Source organism: Symphodus melops (genome assembly GCF_947650265.1).
Source record: "Symphodus melops genome assembly, chromosome: 2".
In the NCBI taxonomy this organism is placed as follows: Eukaryota; Metazoa; Chordata; class Actinopteri; order Labriformes; family Labridae; genus Symphodus; species Symphodus melops.
In genome coordinates, this window is record NC_136692.1 from 30,266,560 (window position 1) to 30,282,779 (window position 16,220).

A 16,220-nucleotide genomic window follows, 5' to 3' on the forward strand; every position below is an offset into this window, starting at 1 on the left:
AAACAAACTTGGCATCATTTTGTTGTATTTGTTGCAAGATGTTTGAATAATTCGCCTTCTCTTGAATTTCCCTCGGGATCAATAAAGTATCTATCTATCTATCTATCTATCTATCTATCTATCTATCTATCTATCTATCTATCCATCCATCCATCCATCCATCCATCCATCCATCCATCCATCCATCCATCCATCCATCCATCCATCCATCCATCCATCTATCTATCTATCTTCTACTCAATTTAAAGATTAAAGGCCGGTAATTTCCTCCAAATCTACTTTTTAAGATTTTGGTTGAAATTGTCTTTAGGTCCTGACAGAAATGAATAACGTAAACTCTGTGAAAAAGGAACAAAGAGAATCTGTGCTTCGTTCACACTTCTTTGCTAGTTTTCGAAAATGACCAACCGTGCCTTTAAGATGGAACAGAAAATGATTTGAGAAACCTGAAAGAAACAATAAGGAGGAGTGAGGTTTGGCGCCCATCGAAGGTCACTGGGTGCAACACGCTGTGCTGTGACGCCCTCCCCACCTAAACGTTCGACTGTTAACAAGCAGAGGGTGCGAAGCCGAAAACGGCGTCGTTACAGGTTCAGGACTTTGCACAAACGTGACTCTGCAGCCGGTTGTCTGCAAACTGCATGAGGAGTATGTGGGTGTGTTTTGAACTGTTCCCATGGTAACCAAGGGCCGTTGCTTGGAGAGTTTATTGTTTTAATTTGAAAATGTGGCGTTTTTCCTGAGAATCAAAATAATAAACGAGAAAGATCAGTCGTCAAAATCAAGAGTCCGCCCACTCAGAGAGTCCAGGGCAAGACCTTCAACAAGTGTTCTCGAGTTTAAGACTGATTCCACGTCGGTGTAAAAAGACCTTTTTTTGTTTTCGTCGTTATTTTTCTTCCTTGATCTCTAAATGAACGTTTTCAGATTTTTTTTTTTTTTTTTTTTTTTTTGCGTCTGAGCCCTCAGAATTCTTTAATTTCTTCATGCATTGTTCTCAACATATGTTGTTGTTCTTGTGCTGTTTGTTCATTCCTCACAATAAGCGCCTGTACTCCTTGCATTGCTGTGCGCCGCTTTAACAGAATTAGCATTTTCTGGAAGCCGACCATCTGCTCCATGTGTACACCCTGTGCTTCTATTTTTACAGGCTGCTTATTATGAGCCCCAGGTCTACGCTGGAGCTGCTTTGTCAGAAATTAGAAGCTGGAAAATCTTTGCCAGAAAAAAAAAGGGGGGACGTGTGTGGTCCGTGTTGACGAGGGTGTGTGGAGCAGAGTGTGTGTATCTGCAGTGTTATTACTCATCCCTGACTGCATTTGCATTGTCCTCTAAGTCAGCAGGGTGGAGCTGTAAAGGTGTGTGAATGTGTGTGCTCGCTGTACTGTGCACATCCACCATGCATGTTGTGTGATCGTGTGTGTGTGTGTGTGTGTGTGTGTGTGTGTGTGTCTATGTGTGTGTGGGCTTCGCTGTGGTCTACTTGACCTCCTCTGCACCTCTTCCCTAGTTCTACCGCCTTCATTACCATCAGCATGTTTCACACTGCTGCTGTCTGCCCACACGCTGATGCGTGTACAGTACACACACACACACACACACACACACACACACAGCCTCTCTGTCTCTGCTGATCGACTCACCCTCTGTGGTCTGAAGACACACACACACACACACACACACACACACACACTCAGCCAGCTGGACAACTGTCAAACTAACCATCCAAAAGAGGACGGCATTACCTGAAGTGAAGAACCGTAGACTTTCAGTATTAATGTCACCCAACCGTTCCTGCAGGGGGCGCTGAAAGCTTGCTGGAAATGCTTTCTCATGCTTGCTTTCAAGCAGCCTAGCAGCGAGCTAACTGCTAATTTCAACAAAGTTGAGCACGCTGCATCGAGTCAGCTCCGTGGTTTTGCTCTGTCGGATGGCGCGCGTCCTTCCCCCACATGGGTCCACTTCTGAAGAACCTGTGCACACACGCACATCACAGGAGACGGCGCTGGAGCGTTGGCTAGACAGCCTGCAAACGGCGTCGTAGTTCTTGGGGCTACAGACTTTGGAAATTGGTAGTAAGAGCTGGAGCTGAGACGTGTTTTAAGCTAACCGTTAAATCGCGCCAGCTTTTTGAACCAGGTTGTAAACATGTTAATTTCTGCTGTTAAAAAACAGCCTTCTTGAATTGGGGGGAGGGGACTTACGGGTCTCATGGACCCAGCCTCAAGTGGAACTGCAGTTTAATTTTTTAGCTCCAAAGGTTAGCTTTGTTTCAGGCGCCTTTCAAAACACTCAAGTTCACCTTGCAAAGCAGAGAAAAAAACAACATAACAGTACAGCCATGAAATTAACTTTAAAAACACAAACGTACAGGATGTAGAAGATACTTGTGTCCATTAAGGACTCAGCCGAAGTCTCAAAGCTCTTCTTATCGCTTCTTGTTGCTAATTAGTAGCCTTTCAGTATCCCTGGAGCTCGCCCCCTAGTGGACGGTTGTACACTACGTCATCCCTCTTTCTTCCTTCACGTCATTCAAAACTTCTGTTGCATCCTGATACTCATCTGCACGTCTGATTCTTAACTGCAGGGAGACTAACCCTGTGTGTGTGTGTGTGTGTGTGTGTGTGTGTGTGTGTGTGTGTGTGTGTGTATTTCTTTATGTTATTAGATGAGGTAGGCACACAGCTCTTCCATTAACCTGCCATTTCACAGTCCACAAAGTGCAAAAACGTCGGGCACAACACACACACACATCACACACACTTACATAAACATTTCTTTAACACGTTGAAAAAGCGTGGGCTGTGATTGCTGTGACTACACCTGTAATCATACCACTTCACAGTATATGGCCTCTAAGGCAGTCATTGACACACACACACACAGACACACACACACACACACACACACACACACGGTAAATCATTCTACATCTGATTAAAGTTATTAAAGATCAGATCTGGTGTTAGCATGCCTCAAGAACATTCTGTGCGTATGCATGCACACACCCTGCATGTGCGGCTAACACGCTCACTTCCTGTCTCTATATAGGAGGAGGCAGCCATCATGGGTGGAAGGGCGTATGGTCTTTACCATGTTTCTGTCTCTGTTACTTTAATTAAAGCCTTGTTAGAACATTAATAAAAAGCGTGACTGCCCTGCTCGTGTCCCCAGATTTCCCCAGTGGGAAGTTTGAGGAGGCTCAAAATGTGTTCCAGGGTGGGAATGAAAAGAACGGAGGCGAGGACAGAAAGTGCACGAGCTAAAATTACACTCATGCAGGAGACGAAGTATATTCTGTTTCTGACTGATTATTCCTCCACGAGCATATTAACTCCAACGACTTTCCACTTATTTTTCTGAATACTCTTCTGTTTTAATTCATTGAACACTATTTGTATTTGCTGGAAGATTATCATGGTGTCTAATCTGTCCAGATGAAGACTTCTCTTCGATCATCACCAGGCTCTGATTAGTTCTGACAGCAGGAGCTTCTCTCAGCCCCAGAGACTCTCCGGACGTCAGCCGGCTGGAATCCTCGGCGTCATGTCGCCATCAATGTGAGTCAAGTCGTTTTCAAAAAGACAAAAGCCATAACGCATTTTAGCATGCTTTCTGGGTGTTTTTGCTTTTTGTTACTCGAACCCCCTAGTGTTTAAAATGAGTACTGCAGTCTAAACTCTAATCATCGCAGAGAGCTGTCTCCCCCCCTCCTCTCACACAGGTCAGCATGTGGTGGACACTGTAGCTTCAGTGTTTAGCCAGCTCAGCATGTGGTGGACACTGTAGCTTCAGTGTTTAGCCAGCTCAGCATGTGGTGGACACTGTAGCTTCAGTGTTTAGCCAGCTCTGCATGGGTCTGTAAAGCTTTCTGCGTTCTAACCTCTCTCCATGTTTCATCTCCAACATTGATCCTAGTTTGAGCAGCTTTCTGCTGCTGGAGCTTATTAGAAACATGCAGAGGCTTTTTAGCTCGGGTACAATCACTTCTATCTGAAGCAGTTCCACTGCCCGCTTCCATCGCTGCAACACCTGTTCACCTGATAACTGCTCTCATATCTGGCAAACCCAGGGGCGTCCAAAACGGCCTTCAAAGACCCGCCTACCTTCTCTGGTCCAATCAGATCCAGAGCATTCAGGAGCAGAATCTAAAGTTAGAAGGAGGACATACTGGCTGCTCCTTTAAGAGGATAGCTTGCTCTGAATTGTCTCAGCATACTGTATATTGACCCGAGTAAACAACCCTGTCTGATAGCTTCTCTCTCCTTCGAGCGGCCGAGCTGACCTTCATCTCCTGTCTTATAAATATTGACAAGTACCTCACATCACCCCAGTTAAAAAACACCAAATTATTCCATAACGGCTGTATCGGCGGTTCCCTCTGCTTCAGACAGAAAGGCTCTTTGATTGTGTGTAAAAGAACACAACAGAACTTTGCTGGCAGCGATCCCGTGCAGCAGCATTACACGTGTGGTTTAACTCAAATGTGTTTGTCTCCTGCTGGGAGGTCTACGCTCATTTACCTGCATCCCATTCCTTACGTCGTGCTTTATGTCGAGCCCTGTGCACGCTTTGGTCGCCGTCATTTAATTCTGTTCATTCTGTGTCTGTCAGAGTGGAGCCTTAGGTGTGTGCTGACGACAATGGGCTCTTGAGCAGGTGCACGTGTGACGGAGACAGAGGGAGCGTGTGCAGGATGTCGAGCAGCTCATTTTCACACACACACACACACACACACACACTGGGACCAGTTCCAAACCTAGCGACGTGCTCTCTGAGGAGAGGATCCCAGAGCGATTACAGATCACGCTCCAGCACAGAGAGTTAATCCTTCTGATGCGAGGATCGTATCGTAAAAAGTTGTATTCCTCTTCGTCTCCAGGAGAAAGTTTCTATGAACTTTGTTCCAGAGAAATATGTCCAGAACAAATCAGAGAGCAGGTTCAGCTTCTCCAACATGAAGCTGAGAGGAAACTTACTTTGGTACTTGTTTTTTTTGGGGGGGGATTACAATTTGGAATGAATTTCAAACACAGACACGTTTCACCTGCAACTACAGCTGAACGGGTCAGTTCATCAAAGCTCCAACAGAAACTGTCCTCAGAAGAGTGCTCAGGTGACTAAGTGCTGTGTGTGTGTGTGTGTGTGTGTGTGTGTGTGTGTGTGTGTGTGTGTGTGTGTGTGTACTATAAGAGACTCTCTGAGGCTCTTACAGTACATGTTGGACGCTCCTTTAAATAACACAGCTCCACAGCATTTTCTCGCCACCTTCTTGAACTGTTCACTCACGACCTCTCCCCCCCAACACACACACACACACACACACACAAACACACACACACACACACACACACACACACACACACACACACACACTACAAAAACAACTCTGCTCTCTTAAAAATCATTGGCTGTCCAACCCAAACCCTCTCAAACTTCAACTATGAAGCTCTGACTCACAGAGCACTCACACACACACACACACACACACACACACACACACACACTCAACAACATTATCAGAAACGTCTACTTGTGTGCCGACACGTTTCCTCCTCCTGGTTGTTGTATTATGCTCGATGGAGGACTGGACGCCGCCTGTTTGCTTTTTTCCGTACAAAGACAAAAAACAATAATTTAAAGACAGTGTGAGAAATGGACAACACAGATTATCTGTGTCAGCCGTCACACCCGTTCATGAAGAGTTTAAATCCTAAAATATCCCACATGTGTGATATTAATCGTGGCGTCCGTGACGATCTCTTTAAATTTGATCTTTACACCACTCACAGTGCGAGATCATCGTTCTCCAGGCAGCCTGAAGGCGAGGAGGGCGGAGTCAGAGCTCGCTCCCAATCGTTCGGCCAGCCGTTAGCTTAGCGGTTAAATGAGATGTGACCTTCTGAAGGTCTGTAGAGCAGCAGCTGCTCGTTGCGAGGACGAACTTGTGACCTCGCCCACCTTTAAATTGGTGCAAAGACACAGAAAATCTCAACGACTTCCCCGTCACAGAGTTTTGCAGCATCATGGAGCAAAAAACCAAACAGGAGCAACAGACCGTGCATTTGTCTGCTTGGCTTAACAACTTTTTTTTTTTTTTTTTTTCTTGGATGTGTTCCTGAGGAGGAACTTCATTAATCTCTTTCACTTCCTCCCATCAGATTGTCTCTGTGGGGTGTGTGCTACATGCATGCCAAACAACAACACTGATCACAAATCCAAACCTAGAACTCCCCGTCGGACAGACGCCCTCCAGTGAGACGACGGGCGGGAAAATAAACACTCGGAAATGAAGAGGAGGAATCCCCCGGGCTCTTTAAATGAAACTGCACTCCCTGGTGGAGGTCTCAGTCAGGAGACGTGTGCTGACTGAGGGACGACGTTCAAATTAAAAACGAGTCAAACAAACAAACACATTACTTCTTCGTTCCCCCTGCGCTCCAGTCTCACCAATTCTCACTTTTCTGCTCGGAGACGCTCCGACGAAGGCCTGAAGAGGTAATTAAACAGATTCAACCAGGTGCGTCAAGCTGCTCACAACGCAACAACGCCGACAGGAAGTCCGACGAGGAAACGCCAAAAGGCCCCCGAAGGAACAACCAATCAGAGAACCTGAGCAGGACGAAGCAGCGTGTTGTTTGACGTGTGTGCAGCTGCGCTCACCTCCCAGACTCTGAGAGTGTGCACAAAACTGGAGCGCCACCGGCACGGACGATGTTGGAATCAGGAGGTCCGAGAGCTTTCCAGGATATCTGCAGGAGGAGGAGGAGCAGGTGTGAACGCTGACTGTGTCTATGAATCCATGACAGTCACACACACACACACACACGCACACACACACACACACGCTGTCGTTGTGTGTCGCAGGTGCTTCATTATGGTGTTGTAGAAGAACTTGAGTGTGACTCCTGACTCCCCTCCGGTGTTTCCTGCAGAGGCGTTCATTTGAAGTACAGCAGGCAGTGAGAGCGAGAGCGCGGCGCCGGGGACACGAGCAGAGACGAACACGTTTATTTATGTCCCACGTTTCAACAAGCAGGCAACTCAAAGGGCTTCACACAAGACAACAAGAAGCATCGTGACAGGGGGGAAACATTAAAACTGAATCTGTTAAATTATTCAAAAATTAAATCGTGTTCAAGCAAAAAATTATTCAAATCAAATTAATTTAAGGAAAAATGTAAAAAGAGTTCAAAGTTAGGAGGAGGATTAAAATCTGTCTTTAAACTGGATTTAAAAGAGCTTCAGCTGAGCTGCAGTTTGTTCCAGATATAGGGAGCATAGAAGCTGAATGCTGCTCCTCCATGTTTGGCTCTGACTCTGTGGACAGACTGCAGACCTGGACCAGACGTGGACCTGGCTGGTAGTCTGACAGACTGGCAGCCGGTGCAAAGAGCTCAGAACTGGACTGATGTGAAATAAGAGGGGAGACACACTGACCACACGTCTTCTGTTTATACTGATCCGTGTCCACGTCTTCAGTTTTCGGAGTTTCACTTTCAGTCGTCTCTCGTTGCTGTAAATGAGGGTGTTTGGAACGCTTGGAAAGACGGGGAATTACTTGTTTTGGACCGGCGCAGATGTGGGACATCAGTACGCAGACTGATGCAGATATGAAGCGATGAAGACGGAAAATTCGAGGAGTCATTCATGATTAGGAGGAGTGAGGTTTCTGGATTTATTTCTTCATTTTAGACCTCAGCTCTCTCGCTTGTCCGTTTTGACCTTGCCCCGACCTTCGTCCCCTGTACCTGTTAGCCTCCCTGGATCTGATCTCGTATTCTTTTTAGCGTTGATTGAAGACTGCTGTTCACCTTGCGCCTCCGCCTCATGTCTTATCCTCAAAATCCGACCCGGGAGGACAAACACGTGACAAACACACCCACCTGTTAGTCAGCGAAGCCAAGTCCCTGATTATTGTCATTTATACCCAAAGTGTTTTTCTTAATGTCATCAAAATAGATCCGTCACACAGGAATAAATCCAACCCTGTACATTGTGTACCAATAAAGACGTGAGCGGTTCAGAAGAAGGACCCAAAAAAAGAGGAGAAATTGGAGGAGAGAGGGGGAAGGAGATTGGCTGAAGCACTGGAACAATGAAAAGACTGGGAGAGAGAGAGAGGGATCAGTGCCTCCTCGCTCGCCCACCGAAGCATCTGTAGCCTATCAGAGCTGCTTGACTTTACAACAATATGCCCTCTCTCTCTCTCTCTCTCTCTCTCTCTCTCTCTCTCTCTCTGTCTCTCTCTCTCTCTCTCTCTCTCTCTGTCTCTCTCTCTCTCTCTCTCTCTCTCTCTCTCTCTCTCTCTCTCTCTCTCTCTCTCTCTCTCTCTCTGTCTCTCTCTCTCTCTCTCTCTCTCTCTCTCTCTCTTGTTTCTCGACGTTAAGAACAAAGACGGGCAAACAATGGGAGAGATTTACATGCGCAGTGCAGCGCTGCCATGTATGATGAATGTTTGTCTCTGCAGCCTGCCGGACCCACTGAGCTCACGCCTTCGACCCCCCGACTCAAGCTTTTGGTGCACGATGTGGCACACTACCCACTAAGGCAGTGATTCTCAAAGTGGGGTCCCAGGAACCCCTCGGGGTCCTCAAACCTTAAGCGTGGGAGTCTGCAGAATAATTTACAAAAAAACATCTACAAACTGCACCAATAAAATCTATTAAAAGCTATTTCGTCCGTCACTCTCATCCATTACAGTTTTGCATCAAGAGATCAGCTCTGACATGATGGCAGCATGTCTGTCACTTACAGAAAAAGCATCGTGACAGATTCCCCCCCCCCCCCCCCCGCCCCTTACTTATATGATAACCAAAACGAGATTTAGAAGACCCCGCATCTGGCCAAGAATAAAAAAGAAGACGTATTCAGAAGTAACGTGCACCATCACAGAACTTCCTGTGATGACCTGCAGAGCGCCGTGCTGGAGACCCGTGAAAGAAACAAAATCCTAGAAGTTAAGGGCGGCGCTTCCTGACTGCAGGCCTGAGGTACGTCACGTGACCACGTGCTCGCCGAACCGTCACACACGCACCTCTGTAGCTAACGCACGGCGCACCGTCAGCGAGGTGATCTGACTCTATCAGCCTCCTCCATCGCTCTGTGTCGCCGCCGCCGGCGCCGGCCTGCTGCCACCTTCACCTCAGCGGCGAGGAAGTGTCTCAACCTGCTCCTCTGAACAATGACACCTTCTCTTTCTGTAAAGACACAAATGATGATCGATCGAGTGATTTACTAATTCAATGAAATCACAGAACATTTCCTTCTCGTCCTTTTCTTTATTTGTTCTCTCTCTTTCTTAACTGGCGCTAAATTCTCCTCCCTGATGTGTCTCCTCTTCCCTTCTCGTATTTCCTGATTATTTTCATTTTTCATCCTTTATGTTTTTCTTCTTCTTCCTCTTCTTCTTTTTTTTATTCCTCTTCTTCACCTCATTCCCTTTAATTCTTGTTTTTCTCTCCTTCTTTTTCTTATTGCTTTTCTTCTTCTACTTTTAGTTGTTTCTTCTTCTTCTTCTTCTTTCATGGTTGTTTGTATATGAATCCACATGTTCACGCTCCTCTTTCATGCTGTCTTAGACTGCGGTCGGCGTTCGGCCCCCGTGTCCACCTGCACGGACGGAGAAGCGCCGTCTGTGCGCTCGGGAGAAGTTTTGCGTGAAGCGTTTGTGAGCTGAGCAGAAAAGAGCTGCATGTCCCCGTCCTGTCTCCATGACAACAGTCTGTTGACAACAGCAGCGCAGAACAGCATGAATAACAAAAAATGATCAGATATATACGATATGTAGGATATTCTTGTTCAGCCTTTCTCTCCTCCTCCAATCCAAACCTTCACAGTCGCTGCCTGTTTGCACTCGCTCTGTCTCTGCAGACTCTTCACACCTCGTCTCTTCTCGTCTCTGCTCGGCCTGCGGCGGCCTGCTGTCTCGTCTCTGACTGATGGCTTACCTCTCTACCTGAAAAACCATCCCATCCTTCCCACCCTCCTGACAGGATCTCCTCTCTCTCTTTGTTTTGTTCTCCTTTACTCTCCTCTCCGTGTCCCTCCAGCTCCAGCTGCCTCCACTGAGGATGAAGAGTTCATGGATGAAGAGTTCATGGAAACAACCCCAAACACCTTTTGGTGTTTGGGGTTGTGTCTGTGACTTGCTCAAGTTGCGCTTTGTCAACTCAAGAGCCAGTTTGTTGGACAATGCTGCCATCTGCTGGAGATGTGCTGAGATGCACCCCTGCAGAGTCACGGACACGCTGACGTCACAGTTCAAATACGAAGATTTAGTCCTTCAAATGAAACTGAGTCCCAGTTTCTATTTACAACAAATGTACAAAATGTCATCTGAGAGGTTTCAAGAGAAAACATCAGTCTTTAATATCTCCAGGTCATTCCTTTCTGTTCCTCGTACTTGATCAAGTCATGAAGGTTTGATGTGTGTGCAGACTCTCACATGTGAAGTCTGTTATGGAGGTATTCACACAGCTCACTGATTGGTTGAGAGTATGTCTTTGGTTGTGAGGTTCATGTCTCTCTCACAGTATCCAGACGTCGATAGTAACAGCGTCCTTTAAAAGGGAGGACGCGTGCTCTCAGATCTGGACCTGAACATGTCTTTTTATAACCCTGCTTTGTCTTTAAGGTTCAATAATCTTCATCAGAAAATAGGACTGACACCCAGAGTTAACCCTGAAGTGACCAAACCCTGCTTCGTACACAGACCTCTGATCAGCTGTGATTGGTCCTGTGGACAATCAGTCAGTTAGATGATCCATCATGCTATACACAGCTGTATGAACCATGTCACACGTGTTGTCAGACACTCTGTGAGGGACACTGCTTTAAGACCTGTTCCTCCATTTGCCCTTTCCTGATGGGCGTTCATTGGGCGAGGAGTCGGGACTGCAGGACGGCCGGTGACAAACCCAGAAGCTTTTCATAAAGCTTTGCTCAGCTTTATTAATCTGCTGTTGAACATGTGACGCACACTCGTGCACAAACAGGATCCTGTGGGCACGCACTGATGAAGAGATGTGAGGGGGTGGGGGGGGTGGGGGGGGGGGGGGGGGGGGGGGGTTGTGTCTGTGACTTGCTCAAGTGCACCTTGGCAGAGTTCAGGAAGTGAACTGGCACCACTCCAGCTCCCTGACCAGGTTTGGTCTGCACGGGGACATCCGTGTCTCCCACATATAAGACGATACCAAGTATATTACCCACCTTTATGTTGTTGAATTTTTCATTTATTCATGAAACTGCTGCATGCAGGAGAGAGAGAGAGAGAGAGAGAGAGAGAGAGAGAGGGCGAGCGAGCAGGGGAGCAGACTGTGCAGAAGCGTGTGAGGACCTCACCACTCCGTGCAGCAGAGAGATAAGACACCAAGAAGGCAGAAAGACACCAGCAGAGAGAGAGAGAGAGAGAGAGAGAGAGAGAGAGAGAGAGAGAGAGAGAGAGAGAGATAAGGTGTTTTGATCGTATCAGGACTGAAGCCTCTCATGGCTTTATTTTAAACATGTTCATGTACAGCTGCTAAAGCTGAACGCCTATAAATAACTGAATATCGAGTGGAACGTTGTCTGTGTGCATGCCGGGATAAACTGAGCAGATTTAAGTTGCAAAAAACTAAATTAATTGAAGTATCTGGTCATTCTGTGGGAAACACTGAACATGATGCTGACCCCACACCATTACCGGTGATTCTGGAGGATGTTGCCGGCAGCAGAACGTTCTCCACGGCGTCTCCAGACTGTCACGTCTGTCACATGTGCTCAGTGTGAACCTGAGCTTTCACCTGTGAAGAGCACAGGGCGCCAGTGATGAATTTACCAATCTTGGTGTCCTCTGGCAAATGCCAAACGTCCTGCACGGTGTTGGGCTGTAAGCACAACCCACACCTGTGGATGTCGGGCCCTCATACCACCCTCATGGAGTCTGTTTCTGACAGTTTAAGCAGACACATGTGTGGCCTGCTGGAGGTCATCATGCAGGGCTCTGGCAGTGCTCCTCCTGTTCCTCCTTGCTCAAAGGCGGAGGTAGCAGTCCTGCTGCAGGGTTGTTGTCCTCCACGTCTCCTGATGTACTGGCCATGAGAGTGAAAGCACCGCGAGCATTTAAAAGTGACTTAAACATCAGCCAGAAAGAATCAGAAGTGAGAAGTGGTCTGGGATCACCACCTGCAGAACCTCTCCTTTAATGTGGGTGTCTTGCTAAGTGCCTATAATTTCCACCTGTTGTCTATTCAGCATGAGTGGACAGTTTGACGAGGACATTGTGCTGTTTAAGTGTTCCCTTTATATTCTTGAGCAGTGTATAAATATGTAGAAATAAAAATGTGCTTTTTCTTCTGTTCAAACATTTCAGAGAGTTGAAAGTTGTGTTTGTGGTTGTTGCAACATCCTGAAGACAAAGTCACACTCATTTCCTCCCACAATCTCATCATCTGAATCTGAGACCAGAGTATAAAGAGGGACCCAGCACGGGTCCTGGTCCTGCGCTGTGGACCGGTCCGTCTCCTTGAACCACCTTTTCCAAAGAGCTCAAAACGTCTGCAGCATCATTTCGTCCTGAAGACCGGTGAGTCAAGCTTTTTTATAATTCAGAATCAGGATTGTTTTTTATTGCCAAGTAAATTTACATACACAAGAAATGTGTCTTGGTGCGTTGGTGCAAAAAAAAAAAAAAAATTCTCATGCAAAATTATTCAAGTCATTACAGCTGATTATCCTCTACTGGAAATTCAACCTATCACTTTTAAAAAAAACAAAAGATTTTTTTTTTAACAATAACATTAATTCAGCTGACGCACAGCGTGTGGGAGTCACTAAGAGGACATGCTATTAAGATGGAAACCATGTTTATTAGAAAGGATGTATTATTATTATAATTATTTTTATTATTATTATTATTATACTCTGAGCGTGTAAATGAGAGCTCGTCCCACTTGGATGGAAAAAAGACAGAAGTGCACAGCTCTTTTTTTTTTTAGATTAAATCAGGGCAAAGAAAAACATGATGAATCAATGTGCAGCAGATGGAGTTGTACTTAAATCTCCACAAGAAATGTTGTGTGAAGAGGTGATGAACCAGAGGCTCTCACTGACGTCGATACTGAATCCTTTACTATGATCAGACCATTAATTCTTTCTCACCTGGACAATCACCTGGGAGGGGGGGCTGTTTTAATTTTTTATTTATTTTACAGATATTCAAAAAGCATCCTTGAACTTCTCCTTCACTCAGGAACATTGTCAGATACGCAGGAAGGCGGCAGAACCAGCAGACTGTCCAATACAATGAGAATAAAAAGAATAATTGGGGACATTATTGATTATTAAATTGGAAATAAAAAAAATATTAAGAAGCCAGAATTTTGTTTATTGCTGATTTTGAAAATGCATTTATTAAAGTAAGACGGGATTAATTTAAAAAAAAAAAAAATTCTGATAAAATGGGTATATAATCAATCATATATAATCAACCAACCAGTAAAATAATAAATAACGGATATTTATCAAACAGTTTTACAGGGGTGTCCGTTCTCTCCATATCTGTTTGCATATGTAATGATATTCATTAAAATATTAAAATATCTAACCTTTGTATAATAGGCTTTAAAACCAAACGGTTTAGAAATGAAAACAACTTTTTGCTACTTTTTTCTGCAGCTGAAAAAAATCTTCACTTTATGCTCTGAGATGATTTAATTTCCAAAATTGTCTGGATTATATCCCGATGTGGAGAAAAGCATTATTATGAGATCTGGATTATTAAGAGGTACTGACTTAATAAACTGTAATATATATAAAGAGGGGGGGGGGGGTCTGGCACCCTCGGGTCCTGGAAGAAGCCAGGTGAATTTATGAATACTGAAGGGATTAAAGGGATATTTTATGTTTATTCTGTCCAACTGTCAGATTGGTTTTGTGTTGTTGTTTTTTCTCAAAAAATCCATTTCAAAAAATAACAAGCACTTAAATAAGATAAAATATGAAGAGCAATTACCAATATATAAACTAGAATTTAAAAACGTCAAGTATAAAGAATAATAAAAAAAGAACATTTGTAAAAGGTGCATGTTAATGTGCGTGTTAATGAAACATGTTTGAGCCTTCACGTCACTGTCGTGTCCTCTGACTGTGGCTCTGATGAGACACCGGGACATCGTCTCCATGTCTCCTTTCATCATGACAGACATTTAATCAACACTACAGACTGAAGTTGAGGTCATTTAATGGACTTGTTGTTTTTGTGTGTTTGTAGATTCCTGAGTTGTCCTGATTGCAGCGCTGCAGACAAACATGCTGACCTCCATGTCCCTGATCTTACTCTGCAGCTGGATGCTGCCTGCCGACATCGTGACGGTGAGTGCAGCTGTTCAAAAAAAAAACCTGAGAATTTCTCCAAGTTTTAAACTGTTACTGTTTGGTTTTTTTTTTACACAATAATTTAAAAAAAAAGTGTCACGCACAGGTCGCCGCTCTACTTGAATGACCACGTCCTCCATTGTTGTCTTTGTGTCCCCTCAGCTCCCTTTCAACTCCCCTCTTCGGTTGAGTCTGGCTGATGAGTCGGTGGACGACATGTACTTTGGCTGCCAGAAAAAAATGATGACAAATGTCAAGACCGACTACTTTGAAAAAGAAATGCAAAATGAGAAATTGAAAAAGGCCTGGTATAAGTGTTCCAAAGAGAAACCAAGGGAGGCTGACAAGGCTCTGACCAAAGGCCACATGCATGCAATCTGTGTTTATACTTCTAAAGATATCTCTGATATCTTCAACACAGCAGTGAGAACAGGAGCGAGAAACTATCGCTCCTCATTTCACTTCCATTCCTTACATTTTCTTCTGACTTCTGCCGTACAGATCTTGAATAGAAATTACCAATGTCACACAACTTACAGACGCACGAGAAGTGTGTTTTCTGGCAACGTCGGACAAACCTTTCGCTTTGGTTCCTTTGTCTCCAGCTCCTTTAAAAAACCCTTAAAGCAGGTTGGCAGTGAGACCTGCTTTAAGATCCAGACCTGTGCAGGAGCTTACCTGAAGGATTATTCATCTGTTGATAAAGAAGCTGAGGTGCTCATCCCGCCGTATGAAGTGTTTAAAGTTACTGAGAAGGTTCTCGCTCGGCTTCATTATGGAGAACTGGCTGAGTGTAAAGTCGTCTATGTGCTGGAGAGCGCCGGCGTGAGAAGCAGCCTGAACTGTAAAGCTGCGTTTCCATGAGTCCTCTGCGTGGTCATCTCCCGAGCACCACCACAGGGCCCCTGAGCAAGGCACTGCAGTGCGTCTCCGCTCTGACATCTGTCCACTAATGCATGTCTACAGGTGTGTGTGTGTGTGTGTGTGTGTGTGTGTGTGTGTGTGTGTGTGAGATGCATGTTTCTCAATAACAGAGTCTAAATCAGAATTTCACTCAGGGATGAATAAAGTCTGTAAAATGAATCAAAAATTATCTTTTTTGTTTTTGTTTGTTTGTCAGGTTAAAAGTGACAGTTTGATACGACTTGTGTTTGTTATGGTGACTTTATCTTTTCTATGTTTTTATACTTTTGATCTACGATTCATTTCCTCTGATTAATTAATAAACAGTGTACTTTAAATTACAGATTTCAAGAATATTTTCCTGAATGTTCAGAGATGACTCTCACAATGTCTAAACTCAGAGTGCTCATATTTAGTTCAATATGGTGACGTCATAAAGCGTTTTATTTACTTTTATTCTTCTTTGAGTTTAGTTATAAGTAATTCAACTCTGGAGTTGTTGGATCCTTGTCTCACTATGGGTGGAGCTAAGCCCCGCCCCCTTTTCTGCCTGCTGCAAAGGATGAGACAAGAGGAGTTGAGTTCACTTCTAAGTTTTTGTTGAGGTGTGTTGCGTCTTTTTGATTCTCAAGAAAGTGATCAGCAGGTCTGATCACTTCTCTCAAGATATCAGTCTTTTTGTATTTTTATGAAGAAGATATCAGTCTTTTTGTATTTTTATAAAGAAGATATCAGTCTTTTTTTATTTTTATTTTTAAGCCACACGTAACTTCACGTCATTTTTGTTAAGTATTTTCATTCGTCATCTTTTCTGACTTGATCTAACTCGGTTTTGACAACAAGTTTGATTTCGACTGAGTTAATTTTTTGAGTTTCATCCATTTGAATCCCTCGGAGCTGCTGAGACGACGCCCTGCTTCAGCTGTAGAGACCCGTGCGCTGCCGTGTGACGTCACTTCTAC

The 16,220-nt window shown here is 44.8% G+C and overlaps 1 protein-coding gene across 1 annotated transcript in view; it reads left to right on the plus strand.

Moving 5' to 3' along the window:
* Window positions 1-15,219, plus strand: part of LOC306820359 (ras-interacting protein 1-like) — a gene marked incomplete at its 3' end in the record, with an annotated part of 17,874 nt that extends 2,655 nt beyond the window's left edge. The window contains exons 4-7 of the mRNA XM_079338178.1: window positions 3,175-3,253; window positions 14,325-14,352; window positions 14,518-14,778; window positions 14,986-15,219. Of these exons, the coding sequence (XP_079194304.1) occupies window positions 3,175-3,253; window positions 14,325-14,352; window positions 14,518-14,778; window positions 14,986-15,219 (602 nt within the window). The remainder of the gene's footprint in view (window positions 1-3,174; window positions 3,254-14,324; window positions 14,353-14,517; window positions 14,779-14,985) is intronic.
* Window positions 15,220-16,220: the final 1,001 nt, after the last annotated feature.